At 35.1% G+C, this 16,359-nt stretch overlaps 1 protein-coding gene across 4 annotated transcripts in view; it reads left to right on the top strand.

Moving 5' to 3' along the window:
- Positions 1-14,841, top strand: part of LOC115210215 (serine/threonine-protein kinase 11-interacting protein) — a 97,494-nt gene extending 82,653 nt beyond the window's left edge. For all 4 annotated transcript variants that reach the window (XM_029778685.2, XM_036502542.1, XM_036502539.1 and 1 more), the window contains exons 17-23: positions 1,597-2,458; positions 5,501-5,598; positions 7,202-7,380; positions 9,199-9,393; positions 11,721-11,890; positions 12,942-13,132; positions 14,215-14,841. In XM_029778685.2, coding sequence (XP_029634545.1) covers positions 1,597-2,458; positions 5,501-5,598; positions 7,202-7,380; positions 9,199-9,393; positions 11,721-11,890; positions 12,942-13,121 — 1,684 coding nt within the window. In that variant the 3' untranslated portion in view covers positions 13,122-13,132; positions 14,215-14,841. The remainder of the gene's footprint in view (positions 1-1,596; positions 2,459-5,500; positions 5,599-7,201; positions 7,381-9,198; positions 9,394-11,720; positions 11,891-12,941; positions 13,133-14,214) is intronic.
- Positions 14,842-16,359: the final 1,518 nt, after the last annotated feature.

Raw genomic sequence — 16,359 nt, forward strand, 5'->3', positions numbered from 1 at the left:
GGTTGAGAACCCCTGAATTAAATGCATCATTTTAAATTATTATCTGTTGTGTCTGGGGGGAGTCATTTTCTTTTTGTGCCTTATAATGTAACACACTCACCGGTAAAATTTCCACTTATTTCTTATTTTTATTTTCCTAATGACTCTCCCCAGACACAACAGAATATGCTTCAACACACAAACTCATATAAAGAATCTTGCAAACCAAATCCCAAAACGAAATATTAAATTTATTTTGTTTCTAGAAATAAAGCTTTCAAAAACGATGATGTCTATTTATTTGAGATGCCTGTATATATTACTTATGTGTGTGTGTGTGTGTGTGTGTAAATATATGGATTTGTATCACTGCTTTACCCCCCACTCCCTACACCCATGCTTGTTTGGTAATAGCAAAAAAACCCATCATCATCACCACAGCAGCTACAATGGGTAATGCAATCCTTGATATACAATAAAATCAGGATGGTTACAACTGGAATGCCTTTGATCAAAAACAACAGAGAATGTGATAAAAGTTGTTGAAGTTTTCCTTATGTATTAAACTGTTAATGAGTGTGTGTAGTCAAGATGTCAACACTACTACTATTAACACTACCATTACCACAAATTACACTACCACTACTAGTACTGTTGCTGCTACTATCAATACTATCACATGACTAATGCTATCACTATTACAGCCAATACTACCGCACCTACGGTCCTCATCACTGCTACTACTATCACTACTATTGACACTACCAACACTACAACAACCATCCCTACTATGGTTATTAAGACCATACCACTGCTACAACAATTACCTCTATCCTCGCTGCAACTACTACCATCACCACTATATCAATGCTGATGACAATCCCACTACCAGAACAGTGGCCACAACATTATCAGATAGCATGAAGGGGTGTGTAATTGTAGTATTGCTGGTAGTACTAGTTGTGGTGGTAGTAGTGTTAGTGAAGGTAGACTTGCGTTTGTTTAACATCCTCTAGTTCTCACTTTGTCTTTTCATTATTCTCCCACACTATCTTTTCCTCTTTTACTGATACACACACCACACGTGCATGCAGATGTGAATAAATACAGATTGTTTGATTTTACATGTCATGAACTCTCACTTTCTATCTCCTCTTTTCTCTTAATACTTATTTTTTCATCCTCACTCCATTTTTATCTCTTTATCTCTCTTTGTAACTTTGTCCATGCCTCTGTCTTCCTTTCCTGGCTTTGACATACACTAGGAAAATAATGCAACCGTGTAATATAGCCTTTGGGATGGGAAATGACTAATAAAATAAGTACCAAACCTTAAAAAAGTGGTGTTCTAGCATGGCCATAGTCCAGTGGCCGAAACAAGAAAGAAAAAAATAAAGAAAATGTTTTAGAGAAGAAAAACTAAATTACTTGATGGCATACAAGGAAATAGTGTTTGGATGACAAAACTTTTGTTGGTTATTCTTGGGAATAAAATTGTTATTTGCAGAAAAATAAAATGGTGAAAGATATGCATTCTTTATATTAATGTTAATTGCAAAAAGAAAAAAAAAGAGCATATTTTAATTCTTTTTTTTATTTTTATATTTTTCCCATCAGAGATAAATCTCCATCTTCTGGTTCTTCCACCCCAGTGAACAGAGATTCACCCGTCTTCAAACGCAAGTTTGGCATGAGGAAACGATCTTATTCAAAATCTACGAGGAATTCATTTTATATTGGAGATTCAGATGTATCACAATCTTCTGAAAGCTTAAGTAGTTTTCAGAATAAAGACGAGATTTTAGACAAAGCACGACCAGCAAGTTTTCATCTTGAAGATTCTGAAAAATGGTTGGAAGGACATATGCGATCTCGCTCTTTCCAGAAAGAGAACTCTAAGAAAAATGCAGATTATCTTACTAACAAAAGAATTAATGACAATTCTACATTGGTACAGGTTAGAGAAAAGCTAAAAGAGCACAGTTCCTCACCTGCTATTTGTGTACAGCAAAGAATTCATGACAACAGTTCAAGTTTAAGTGCTACACCTCCAGACTCTTTTCTTACGAGTAATGTTTGTCACAGTATGATATCAAGTGTTTACAAGCAGACGCTTCCATCTGTCACTACTGCAGATGGGAATAATTTGCGGATCTATGTTGAAGATGTTGATGCTCAGAACATGCAAGTGGAAACTGAAGATGAAAACAGTTCTAGAACTGACCGTGAGAGTTCCATCCAGTCTATTGAAGAATTGGAATCGGGGAGTCGGCCAGCTCATGATCCTCAAGCTGAAATCATCTCATTGTCAGACTCCACAGACACCAACTCAGACATCACTGCTCTTAGTGAACCTGTAGATTCTGACATTAGAAAAGAAAATAGTGACACTCCGTGCACTTGTCTGGATCACCAGATTCAATTGTTTCTTGTTATGAAACATTTACAACATGCTGAACGGATTAGTTCAAGTATCCAGGTAAGAAAAATCACTATTAATTTCTTCTTACTGTCACATTCACGTTAGATTGACAGTATACAACCATTCTATCGCCCCACCACCGTACATATCTCTATGAGAGATTTAGAAATTTAATATTTCTGATTTTGGTAATCAGTGAATAAACTTCACTGAAAATTAGATATATACATTTGCGAATCGGGACAGATATCAACAGCTGGCGGGCGTCTGCTACTCTAGACCGATGATGGACAATGATCCTGAAACATGCGTGTCTCTAGATGCAGGCCTGGCTGCTGGGGGTGTTTGTCTCCCCTTCGTAAATGTATATAAGGACACAGGAAAAATGTGTCGAAGCCAGCAGGAAGCATCGATGCTTCCTAGGGCTAAACAGCGGTGGTGTAACCCCCTACTGCCACGTTCACATTAGATTGACAGTATGCAACCATTCTATACAACATATAGTTTAGAAGAAATGCTAGACTTTAAAGTTCTGCTAGTCTCAAAGTGTTTGCATGTATAACCAGTCACCTGTAGATAAGTATGAACACTGATTAATGTATAAACAGCCACTGCATGAACACCGATTACATAAAAGTAATGTCTGAAAGTGTTTTAGCAAATTTTCTTTGAATTTGATAAAAGAAGTACCAATTGATCAATAGAGATGATAAAATCAACTTACTCCTTCCCCCAAAATTGCTGGCCTTGTGCCTATAATAGAAAGGATTATTATTTTGATTTGGCTCAGATTCGGTTTTATTCATGGTAGGGATTATGTGGAGAGCGGGTTACTACCTGTAACCTTAGGTATTCACAAGTTCTCAGCAGTCTTTCAAGTGCTTTGGACCCTCCTGATAATCCTTGCAGTCCCTAAGAGAGAAACTTTCTGTAGGAGCTCTACTGGGCATTCTATTTCAATCTCCCTCAACCATTTGTCTATATCTTGGCATACTGATCCTAGTGCAACAGTTATTATAGGCACAGCCTTTACTGTTCAAATGCTCCAAATTCTGCCTATTTCAAATTTTAGGGGATTGTATTTTTTTTTTGTCTTTCTTCCTCTTTCCTTATGATCCTGGAATCAAAAGGGTATGATGGGTACCCTTAAGGCGGCGAGCTGGCAGAAACGTTAGCATGCCGGGCGAAATGCTTAGCGGTATTTCGTCTGCATTACGTTGTGAGTTCGAATTCCGCCGAGGTCAACTTTGCCTTTCATCCTTTCGGGGTCGATAAATCAAGTACCAGTTACGCACTGGGGTTGATGTAATCGACTTAATACCTATGTCTGTTCTTGTTTGTCCCCTCTGTGTTTAGCCCCTTGTGGGTAATAAAGAAATAGGTATGATGGGTCCTCTTTTACCCCATTTCATTCTTTTTTTTTTTTTCACTTTTGACTGCAATTTTGGTCATGATTAATAGCTTGATGACAACCTGCCAGATCTTGATCAGTTGCTCCCTGCTTGTTGTGTGCGGCACCTTCACTGTTAACAGTGCTAGTCCCATTGGCGCAATTGTGGTTATTATTTAATTTTGACATCACTCATTTAGAGGTAGCATTTGTAAGGTTGTACAATCACCAGTAATTTCATCACGACACCATCACTAGGTGGGTTGCTAGCCAAGGCATTGATTATCCACACCTGCCCTTGTGTACACTGTTTTTAGTGCCATTTTTATTCAATCCATTGTTTTTGACATCATTATTATTATTATTATTATTATTATTAAGGTGGTGAGCTGGCTGAACTGTTAGTACGCTGGACAAAATGCTTAGTGGCATTTCTTAGAGCTCTTTTACTCTTTTACTTGTTTCAGTCATTTGACTGCGGCCATGCTGGAGCACCGCCTTTAGTCGAGCAAATCGACCCCGGGACTTATTCTTTGTAAGCCCAGTACTTATTCTATCAGTCTCTTTTGCCGAACCGCTAAGTGACGGGGACGTAAACACACCAGCATCGGTTGTCAAGCAATGCTAGGGGGACAAACACAGGTCTCCTCAAGAACAGCAGGTCACTCTACGATCCAAAGTTAGCACAGCAGGCCGTCCTGCAAGCCATGAACTCACTTCATTTGTCGGGTCTTCGAAGTTTGAAATAACAGGTGTGGAGATGTAATAATTCTTCATTTATTCATGCTGTAAGTGGTTGGCATTAAAGTGTGCATTCAGCTGTAAAACCATGCCAAAGCAGACATTGGAGTTCAATGTATTCCTTGAACACATCAATTCCTGAGAAACCCTATGCCATAGAACATGGTTTCTTAAGTGATGATGATTCACTTTAGATTTTATATTATTGCTGTACTTGGTGATTCTGTTGATGAATGCTACCTAATAATTGAAAAGTACCACAGGCACTGTATGTGCCTCTAGGGAGATGAATATTGAGTTTGCTGCTAATGCATTTCAATCATCATCATCATTTAGCGTCCGCTTTCCATGCTAGCATGGGTTGGACGGTTCAAATGGGGTCTGTGAAGCCAGAAGGCTGCATCAGGCCCAGTCTAATCTGGCAGTGTTTCTACGGCTGGATGCCCTTCCTAACACCAACCACTCCGTGAGTGTAGTGGGTGCTTTTAACTGGTTTAGGGGTGTCCTATGGGATGACCTAGATGAGATGCGATTAACTGGTTTGCGTCATTAGACAGTGACCCTGCAGAAGTCTCACCTTCAAGGGTTTAGTCATTCCTATGGACACCAGCACTTCTTTTCTGTATTCTTAATTTATTTGAAACTGGTGTGAATTTTGGAAGTTTGAATTTTTGTTTTGTATTTAACCCTTTAGTATTCAGATTATTCTGTCAAATGTAATGCTTATTTATTCCCATTGTTTTGAATTTATCATGCAAAAACATTATAGCATTGAAATTTTGAGGATGTGATTGCTTATTCTTAGAATGACATTGTAGGATAAGTTTGCAAAGCCAGATCCGGTCAGTTTGAACATAGAACAGGTAGAATATTTGGGCCGGATATGGCCGGTTTAAATGCTAAAGGGTTAAAATGAGTGCTTGCTGTTTTTCAAAGACATTTGTATTTTTAATTCCATTTATTTTCAGTGTCAAATTGTCCAGCACATCATTGGAGAATATCGAGGTTTACTAGTTTTGTCCACTATGAATATTTTTATTTTTCGGCTTCATGGACCTAATCCTAGGTAAGAAATTTTGTAAATAAATAACTATAAAATAAATAAATGAACAAATATTTAAAAAAGAACCCAGTTAAAATCACAATTTTTAGTTTATATTTTAATTTGATAAATGGTTAAGACTCATCATCTTATTGGCTCATAGCCTATTACTGACATTATATTATATATTTAAGAAAATACTTAAGAAGTTTTATTAAATCTCAGAACAAGATGTAAACAGTAATCGCTCGACAATGTAAAGTATCATAGCCATCTCAATATGGCTAACCACAAAGGGGAGGGGGTGGTGTTACTGTAGCTTTTTAGCCCCAGGAGATCATCGTCTCCAGCTGGCTTTAGACACAATTTCTGGGGCAAATACCTTAAGGGCACAGAAATTGTGTCTAAAGCCAGCTGGAGACGATGATCTCCTGGGGCTAAAAAGCTACAGTAACACCCCCCCCCCTTTGTGGTTAGCCATATTGAGATGGCTATGATACTTTACTTAAGAAGTTGATTGACAGAATCATTAGGATGCTGACCTAAATGCCTACACTATTTAACCTCTTTACTTTCCAAAGTCAGTTTTACCATTCATCCTTCCATGTCTGAAAATAAAGTATGTCAAGTACTGGGGTCATTGTAATGAAATGTCCTACATGTGAATGAAATTACAATTGACAAAGACTTAACTTTATTGGCTTAATTTTTTTCCTAGCAGAAGATTAGACATCTGACCTGGGAAATAATACCATGTTTGATGGTATATAAGAGGCACTTTTTTTTTAAATGTCTCAAAAATTCACCCTGTGTCCTATAAGTAAAGTTGGGCCTATGTTACATGTTTTAAGGCACTAAAACTCTCCTGAATATGTGCTGCTGAAATTGAGATGTGTTTAATATGCCTGTGCATCTTTTATGCCATCAAATACCATGCATTATTCAGATGGAAAATTATTTGCCTTTCATCTAAATAATGTTACAGAAACTGAAAAGAAATTCATATAATTGACAAAAAGATGAACTTTAAACTTCATTAATAAAACATCATCTAAAGTTTAGATTTTAGGGCATGAATACCATTTTAAATAATTGAGCCAGATGATGTTAGAAATAACTAAACATTACATTAAATAAAAACAAACCATAAATTAGTAGCTTCATAATGTTGTATAAAACATTGTTTCTTTAAAACTAAACTGGATCTCTTCTTGTCGGGAGTCCCAGATGAACCTACCTAATGATAGGAGATGCAGATGCGGGCAGCAGCATCGAACTCCCTTGTTGATCAAGCGCCACGTATCAGAGGTGGATTCACATATTAGTGTAGCTCATTCAGCGGTGGTGCCCCAGCATGGCCGTGGCCTTCGGGCTAAAACATTTTTAAGGATTTTAAGAAAGTATTATCATGAACGCACCAATGTAGAATATTTTGTAATTAATCAAGTAATGTCTTATAGTATAACTAATACTTTGATAACTGTTTTTCTGGCAGGAGTTTTGCATTTCAGTTAGAAGCAAATAAGATGAAATTATTTCAATGATTATCATCCCCATTGTTATATTGATTTTCTAATCTGTCTACAATGTTAGAATTATATTTTAATATTCATCATTTTTCATTTAGTGAGAATCCAGAAAAGTTTGTTAAGCTACATTCCAAACATCCAATCACAGATGTGAAGTACTTAGACATTGGTTTGGGCCACCAAAGTTTACGGTTTGAATTCGATGAAGATTGTGCTAGCTATTCCTTTCTTATTAGAGATGAATATATCTGCCGGAATTTCATTAATGTTCTTCTCGGTAAGAAATCACAATTTTACTTTTCTTTTATAGTTTGTTAAAATGATTATAAGTTATTCATGTCACATGTAGGTCATACAGAATTAAATAGCAGATATCACAAATAATTTCTACTTGAATATTCATAATTAGAATAATTGCTAATTGTTGTAATTCATTATTAGTAACTGTTCTTGAATGGTTGATGAGCCCTATTGACCTTAGGGCTGTGCAGAATGGGTTTCATATGACTTTATGGTGGCACTGAACATTATGTTGGCACTATATGGTGGCACTATATGGTGGCACTGAACATTATGTTGAGTGCAGACATAAACCAGGCATTTTTAGAAGAGTAAAGAAACAAAGTTATGGTAGTCCTGACTTTCATAGAAGTCTTAACAACATAAACAAAGCAAAATGACTTCATGGTAATCAAAAAGTGATTTGAATAATCAGCTTATAAGGGAGACTCCTCTACTTTATTGCACTTGTCTCAATGTTTGTGAATATATTTACATAGTTCAATACCTCAAAGACATGCTTTTCCCAGTATATTAATACTCAGTCCTGAATAGGTAAATACTGAAAATTTAATGACACTTAAATACTTTAACCAAAATTGTCTGAATGCATTCACATCTTTGAAGGCGATGTAGATAGTTGAGATCTTAATGTATTAGCAATCAAATGCTTGAAGTGTTGTTACTAGTGTTGTACAGTACCCATGAAATATGTATTTAACTCATAATAACTAATCTCAACTAGTTGTAAATTGGTAACAGAAAACACTGTGCTATATTACAAACAGTACAGAGTGTTGTGTAATTATTTACTATTTTTGTTAGCTTGCCATGCTGAGATCAATTACTTTTATTAGCCCGGGGAAAGCAACAAGAAACTATTTCAACATATCATTTATTGAATCTCTGAATGATAAAATTAATCATTGGCAATCCAGGATCCCTGTTAGTTTAAGAACTTTTATCAAATCTTTTATTGTTATCCATACTATCTTACCAAAAGAAGACAGTGAGCTGGCAGAAACATTAGCACGCTGGGTGAAATGCTTAGCAGTATTTTGTCTGTCTTTACGTTCTGAGTTCAAACTCCGCCGAGGTTGACTTTGCTTTTCATCCTTTCGGGGTCAATAAATTAAGTACCAGTTACCCACTGGGGTTGATGTAATCGACTTAATCCCTTTGTCTATCCTTGTTTGTCCCTTCTATATTTAGCCCCTTGTGGGCAATAAAGAAATAAGAAACATTAGGCGCAGGAGTGGCTGTTTGGTAAGTAGCTTGCTAACCAACCACATGGTTCCGGGTTCAGTCCCACTGCGTGGCATCTTGGGCAAGTGTCTTCTGCTATAGCCCTGGGCCGACCAATGCCTTGTGAGTGGATTTGGTAGACGGAAACTGAAAGAAGCCTGTCGTATATATATATGTATGTATGTGTGTGTGTTTGTGTGTCTGTGTTTGTCCCCCTAGCATCGCTTGACAACCGATGCTGGTGTTTATGCGTCCCCGTCACTTAGCAGTTCGGCAAAGGAGACCGATAGAATAAGTACTGGGCTTACAAAGAATAAGTCCCGGGGTCGATTTGCTCGACTAAAGGCGGTGCTCCAGCATGGCCGCAGTCAAATGACTGAAACAAGTAAAAGAGTAAAGAGTAAGAGATTAATGTAGTAAAACTAAATTATTTGCTCATTAAAAATAAAATTGTCTTTAGAAAAATATTTTATTGAATTTCAAATCTTGTTTAAAATTACAATGCATTTCTTTCTTTTTGTTGTTGTTATTGTTTAAATTTTACACTGGTTTTTGTTTTGAAATCTCTTAGATTTAACAAAACGACTCAGCAATATGGGCCATATGAAGCCTGTACAGGTTTGCTTGTACCATCATGAAACCACTAAGAATCTAAGTCGCCTGCTCAAGAAAAATGATGATAGTGAAAACAAAGGTGTTGATGTGGATCATCCCGAGAAAAGTATTTCAGTTTATGTCTTAACAACACAACTAAAAGATGAGAAAGGTTATTATTTGTACATTCTTTTTAAATTATTCGGTTGCCACATAAATTCATTCTTTTTTTTTTTCTTTTTATTTTAATATTTTCCAATGTTATTTGAATTAACATGGAAACCATTTTTATTATAATGCTTTATGCTTTTTTTTTTGTAGCTCTATTCTTTGTCTACAACTTTTGTTTATTGTTTTTGAAATTTGAATAAATTATACCTGTTTTGTAGACATATGATGATGGAGGGCCAAATAGAGAAAAAAAAACCAAATTTATCTGACAACCCAATATTCTACTTTCACAAAATCAAGCTTTTCATTTCTTTCTTTGAAATAAGGATATCTTCTTAATAATATCAAATATTTTATTCAGTTAGTGTGTTTACCACAGTTACACTGTGGTAATTTTTCAGCATTTTCTGATAACTTCATTTTTTTCTGTTTAACAAGGACTAAAATAGTACTTTAGTCCTAACCCTTAAAGTCTGCCTCAAGCCTATGAAATCATGAAGCCAGAGCTTATCCAGATAGACAAAGCATCTAAGTTGAGAGTACAAATTTCTTCCCTGAATGGGAAACCAGTCCGGGTATCATTTGTACTTATTTTCATCTGAGTGTATGAGAACAATGTGAAATGAAGTACTTTGCTGAAGGACACAATGTATCACTTGGTTTGAGATTTGAACTTATGGCCTGGTGATTGCGAACCTAATCTCCTAACCATTAAGCCATGTGTCTTCACATAACACATAATACGATGATAATATAATACAAATAATTGTATTTTTTAAAAATTTATTGTTTCATATTTATTTTCTTATATCACATTTTGAGTACAATTGCATCATTGGTTAAGTAGCACCCCTACCTATTATGCTTCAGTCTTTCTCTCTATATGGATTTATTCTTACCTGCGTTCTGAGCTCCAGGCTTTCCATTCAGGACCAGACAAACCTGGCCAGTTATTGAACCTCCACAAAACTCAAGTACAACCCACATTAGAGTATTGTCCACACATCTCATTCAAGTGCAGTGTTCAAAAATATCCTGTATCACATCCAAAAGGCCATTCAACTCACAAACATGAAACAACAGCTAAGCTCACAGATATATTTCTTCCCTGTATCTTTTCACCACCACTACTATTGATACCTGATACTCTGTAATAAAGTTGAGTGGCTTCATCACACAAACTCTCACCTCTCATTTTCTTGTCAGTCCAATGATACCTCACTTTCTAGACCATGTGCTATTACACTACTGCTGAATCACTTATCTCAAGAACTCACTGAAAATATATATATACAGGGTGTCCCAAAAAAATGTATACACAGACTGCAACAGTCTGTCATGCCAAGCATTAGAGAGGACTTTGAACAGGAAGAGTTTTATTTCCAGCAAGATCCTTTCTTAATGGGATCTTGCCAAACAGGTGGATTGGACGGAGAGGTTTTGTTGAATACCCGCCACGTTCACCAGACCTCACACCACTAGACTTCTTTTTATGGGGATACCTAAAGGACGAAGTCTACGCACAGAAACCTGCAACAGTCGTTCAATTGAGGGCAACCATTGAACATGAATGTACGAATATCCCAAGGGAATTGTTCCATGATGTGTGCCATTCCATCGCTTTGCGTTGTCAGCAGTGTCTGGAGCAGAACGGACATCAGTTTGAGAACATGCGATAACAAGACAATAGAATGATATTTGTAAATTCTTTTACATGTTGAAAATTATTCGAATTATAATAAACCCCAAATTTACAATTATTTAAGGTGTGTATACATTTTTTGGGGACACCCTGTATATTTACAAAGTCTAGACAGATATCTTCAGCTAGCAGGCCCCTGCTATTCTAGAACGATGATGGGCAAAGACCCTGAAACATGCGTGTCTCTAGATGCAGGCCTAGCTGTTGGGGGTATTTGTCTCCCCTTCGTAAATATATAAGCACACAGGAAATGTGTCATGGTCGACAGGAAGCGTTGATGCTTCCTAGGGCTAAACAGCGGTGGTGTAATTCCCTTACAGGACTGTCACGTTAAGTTGACAGTATACAACCACTCTATCGCTCCACCACCGTACATATCTCTATGAGATATTTAGAAATTTAATATTTCTATAAACCTGTAGTATTCTTTCTAATCACCATTTTCCTTATGGTTATCATCACCCACAAGAAGTTGAAAGTCACATCATCTGTATCAATCTTATCTATCTAAAAGAGCCTGTAAAGTTTTACAAGTTTTACACTTCTATTTCTAACTAATTAATATAAAAAAAAAAAAAAGAATTCAAATCAATGATGCTGAAGATTTACTTTGTTTTGTTATTCAGGTGAACAGAAGTTACCAGTTTCAGTAGCCCTCATTGGACCTTTGTTATACCTTATAGTAGAAGATCACCAATGGCCGATGCCTCGATTGCAACCAAGAATGCCGCCTGAAAGTATCCTTCCACAATTTGTTATTCATGATAAGCAGATCATTCTTGATATCACCAGTTTGGTAAGATGAACATCTTCTTTCTCTGAGATTTATCTTATTTAAATTCTTTATTTTGAATTTAACAAATTTCTCACATCTCATTTCTGATCAAACACTTCATAAGCAAAAAAAAACCAAAAAAAAAAACCCTTTACCCTACTTTTTAAAACAAAGTGGTATATATTGTTATATGTTATATGTAATCTCTTTAACTGTACAAAGGCACTGCTTATATCCAGAAAACAATCTTGTGCCTCACCCTCTCTTGAATAGTACACTTTTAAAAGTAGCTGCAAATGCTACAAAATCAACATCTTCAGTGACCTTTACTGATTGTCACACATATGTAACATAGCTAGAACTGCTTCCCAAAAATTTCCTTTTCTCTTCTGAACCAGGCATAGACTTTAGTCTTACATTAACTATATTGATACTGCTTGCAAAATTTACATTTTAAATGAAAGGAAATGTGTAGATAAAATAAAATGAAAGTTGCCATTGGAACTCAAACTCATACCAACTCATTGTTTCCTTTATAACAACCTCTACTATACTGTATCTTCAACAGAATCCAGCTCTCAGATTAGTATTTTTATACCAAATTGTAGAATTAAAAAAAAAATTGTTGCACATTCCCACTTTGTGTCTTATCTGTGTGTTTTAACTTTAATTTAAGAACATCTCAAAAATTTTCCATACTGTATATACAAAAGTGGTATATATAATATATATACACTTGCATATGTATGTGTATGTTGCCTTGTCATAACATCATGTGGTGATTTAAATGAGTGTCACTGTCATATAAACAGTGTTGTTTATTTCCAGTCTTCTGTGAAAACATGTCCAGCCTTGGTAAAATATTACCTTTCTTAGAAGCAGTTGAGAGTTGGTGACAGGAACAGTATCTAACTATAAAATATCTGCCTGAATGAGTTTCATCTGATCTATGCAAGCAAGCAAAAGTGACCACTAAAATGATGATCATAAACATTTTAAATTCTGAAATGCATCTATGGTATTAGTAATTTATTTAATTTTTTTCTTTTTCTGTTTTTTAAAATCTATTTAGAAACTCTGGAAGAATAATGATAAACGGCTTCGGTTGAATTTCCTAAATGAGATCTCAGGTTGTGAGTTCCATTGGGACTTTTTGTTTGAAACAAATCGAGGTGTTAACCAGCTTATGCAGGCTGTACGTGCTCCCTGGGAATCAGAATTTGGAGTGAATCTTGAAATCAATGTGCTGTGAGGAATTTGAAGGTAATATAAATATAATTGTATTCTAGTAAGATGATGAGTTTTGCGCAAAATATTAAACTGCATCTACCTGTGAACCTCCAGTTCAGAAGTTCAAGAGTTTGAGGTGTGTATAGATGTAGCCCAGGTTCATTCTGGCCTGGAGTGGTAGTACCTGTCAAAGGCTCCAGTTTTGGGGCATATACCAGAAGATGGTCTTGTGGTTAAGGTACACAGAACTTGGAGGAGGGCTGGTTCCTAAACATATCACATATCCTTACTGGTGTGTGGACCCTGATGTCATATGAACCAGTTATTGTACCTCCAGAAAGCAGGACACTTGCAGAGTAAACTAAATAAGCCAGCAGAAAACTGCTGCTGTATCGTTCCTAAGAAAAATCACGAGTCCTTAGGTTCTGACATGGAGATCAATGATTTCCAGCTTCTGTAGGTATGACATATGAAGAAAGGTGAAAGAAAGGTGATAAGATGGCAGTTAAATAGAATAATCATAGAGCATTGGATAAAATTTAGTGTAGTATTTGCTTACATCATTTGAAATTACTGAGTTCAAATCCCACTCTAGTTCAATTTGCCTTTCATCCATCTGAGGATCATAAATTAAGAACTGGTAGGTTAGTGTAATTGAATGTGCCCAAAGAGTGATGTCCTAGAATGGCCACAGTTTAATGAATGAAACTAGATATCAGAATGATCAACCTCTTCTAATTGTTGTTTCTATCATTAGTATTATGAGTACTCAGTAAGCACAAAACATTCAACATTGACTTTCTGAACACTGATGGTTCAGAATGTTTTATAATCTGCACTAATTTATGAACAGCAATTTCAAATTCTTGCAGTCATCATAATGGTTTATTGTTACTCTGAACAGTGCAGTATTAATAAAATCAGTAATACAGAAATATTTTGGAACCAGAGATTCTAGAAAATAATGGTTATTCTACATAGGTTATTCTACAATTATTTGCATTTACACATATATGTTCAACAAATAGAATTTATAAAAAAATATGTTTTGTTCTTTAGCTAACTGTAATAACAAGAAATTTTTCATTTTCCCTTTTCTCTTTCATATTTTCCAGATATTACTCAAGTTTCATATTAATTTTCCTGGCTCTGTTCAGTGTGAACCATGGTCTTTCAAATCATTTTCATGAAGAATCTATTTTTGTAAATCAACTGTAAACACCATCAATATCCAATGTAATATGCCAGTGTGCTTGTAAATACCTTCTATACAATATGAAAAGAGTAAAACGAAAGAAAAAAACAAAAAATGAAAATTACACACAATATAGATATTTAATGCATGCATCCAACTGTCTGTGTACATAATGCATAAATGTATGATTATATATGTATAAAATACATTACATATATTTACATGAAATTTATATATAACACATTAAATATATGTATGTATATATCTGTTTATTTGTTGTTAATAACATTAGTAGTTAAATATTGCTGTCAAAATCAAAATTAAAAATATGGTATTGTTCTCCACATTTTAAATGCATATTGCAGGAAAATCCCTGCTGGCAACTGCAAATCAGTTAAGATGGTGTCATGTTAAACAAAACCAACTTCACTTTACATACATTTTCTTGGTCGTTATTTAATTTGAATTGGAATTAATGATATTGTGATTTGGTTGCAAATAGCTTTGGTTTGTTATTTAGAAGACACAAATAAATTGTGATGCTGTGTTTAAGATTTTCTTTTTATAACCATGTGGTTCTATGTTTGATCTCACTTGATGAAACCTTGAGCAAGTGTCTTCTCTCATTGCTGTGGGTTGAACAATGCCTTGTGAGTAATATTTGGTAGCTGGAAACTGTGTGCAAGCTTGTCAAAAATGTGTGTGTGTGTGCACATGCACATATTGGCAAGGGAATTGCTGCCAATACATAAATATGTCAAACAAAAATATTTTGTGATATTTATTTCTCTTGAGTAACATCCCTTTATGCTAAGGTGCATCTAGCCATTTAATAAATAAAAATCTATAAAATAATTACAAAAACTACTGGGTATCAATATAATAATCGACTGAAAGATTTAAAGACAGTGCCCCCGCATGGCTGCTATCCAATGACTGAAGACTGAAAGAAACTATTGGAAGAATTTTATATATATATATATATATATATATATATATATATATATACTATCAGTATAACCCAGTTTTGCCCCAGATAAGTTAGAATTATTAAGCTAATCAAGTTCTTTATTTCAAACCAAACATCAACGTTAAATTTTGGCAAAATCCGTTGAAATTGTTTTATATATATATATATGGGCAACTCACACACACATACACACACGTACGTACACCTATTACATCCATGTTTTTTTGTATGCATACATGTTCATGTGTGTGAGTGTGCGTGTTGCCTGTATATCAACAAAACACTTTTTTCCTTCATGAAAAAAACAACAAAAGTCTTAGCTAAAACTTACTCGTCACTAGGAAGGGACTTAACTCCTGTTTGCAAACAATGGTGATTTCTCTGACTTGAAAATTTTAAAAGTTTTGGTTGAAAATTTATTTTTACTGCTATTTGCTGGTGCCTCTGGGAAAAATAAGTTGACAAAAATACAGCTAGGGTCATGACGAATGTCTCCCTAAAATTGGAGCAACATGCGTGCTAATTTATGGACGTGCATAAATTACATTCATGTACACACACACATATCCTGCCTTTTATATATACAGATATTGTCTGGCCATATCTATCTTTATCTATATACTCTACTGTTCCATAACTTAGAGTGTGATTCTTTTTTGGATTGATAATTATTGACAATATATATATATATATATATATATACTATCAGTATAACCCAGTTTTGCCCCAGATAAGTTAGAATTATTAAGCTAATCAAGTTCTTTATTTCAAACCAAACATCAACGTTAAATTTTGGCAAAATCCGTTGAAATTGTTTTATATATATATATATGGGCAACTCACACACACATACACACACGTACGTACACCTATTACATCCATGTTTTTTTGTATGCATACATGTTCATGTGTGTGAGTGTGCGTGTTGCCTGTATATCAACAAAACACTTTTTTCCTTCATGAAAAAAACAACAAAAGTCTTAGCTAAAACTTACTCGTCACTAGGAAGGGACTTAACTCCTGTTTGCAAACAATGGTGATTTCTCTGACTTGAAAATTTTAAAAGTTTTGGTTGAAAATTTATTTTTACTGCTA

The sequence above is a fragment of the Octopus sinensis genome, linkage group LG4 (assembly GCF_006345805.1).
Source record: "Octopus sinensis linkage group LG4, ASM634580v1, whole genome shotgun sequence".
Classification (NCBI taxonomy): domain Eukaryota; kingdom Metazoa; phylum Mollusca; class Cephalopoda; order Octopoda; family Octopodidae; genus Octopus; species Octopus sinensis.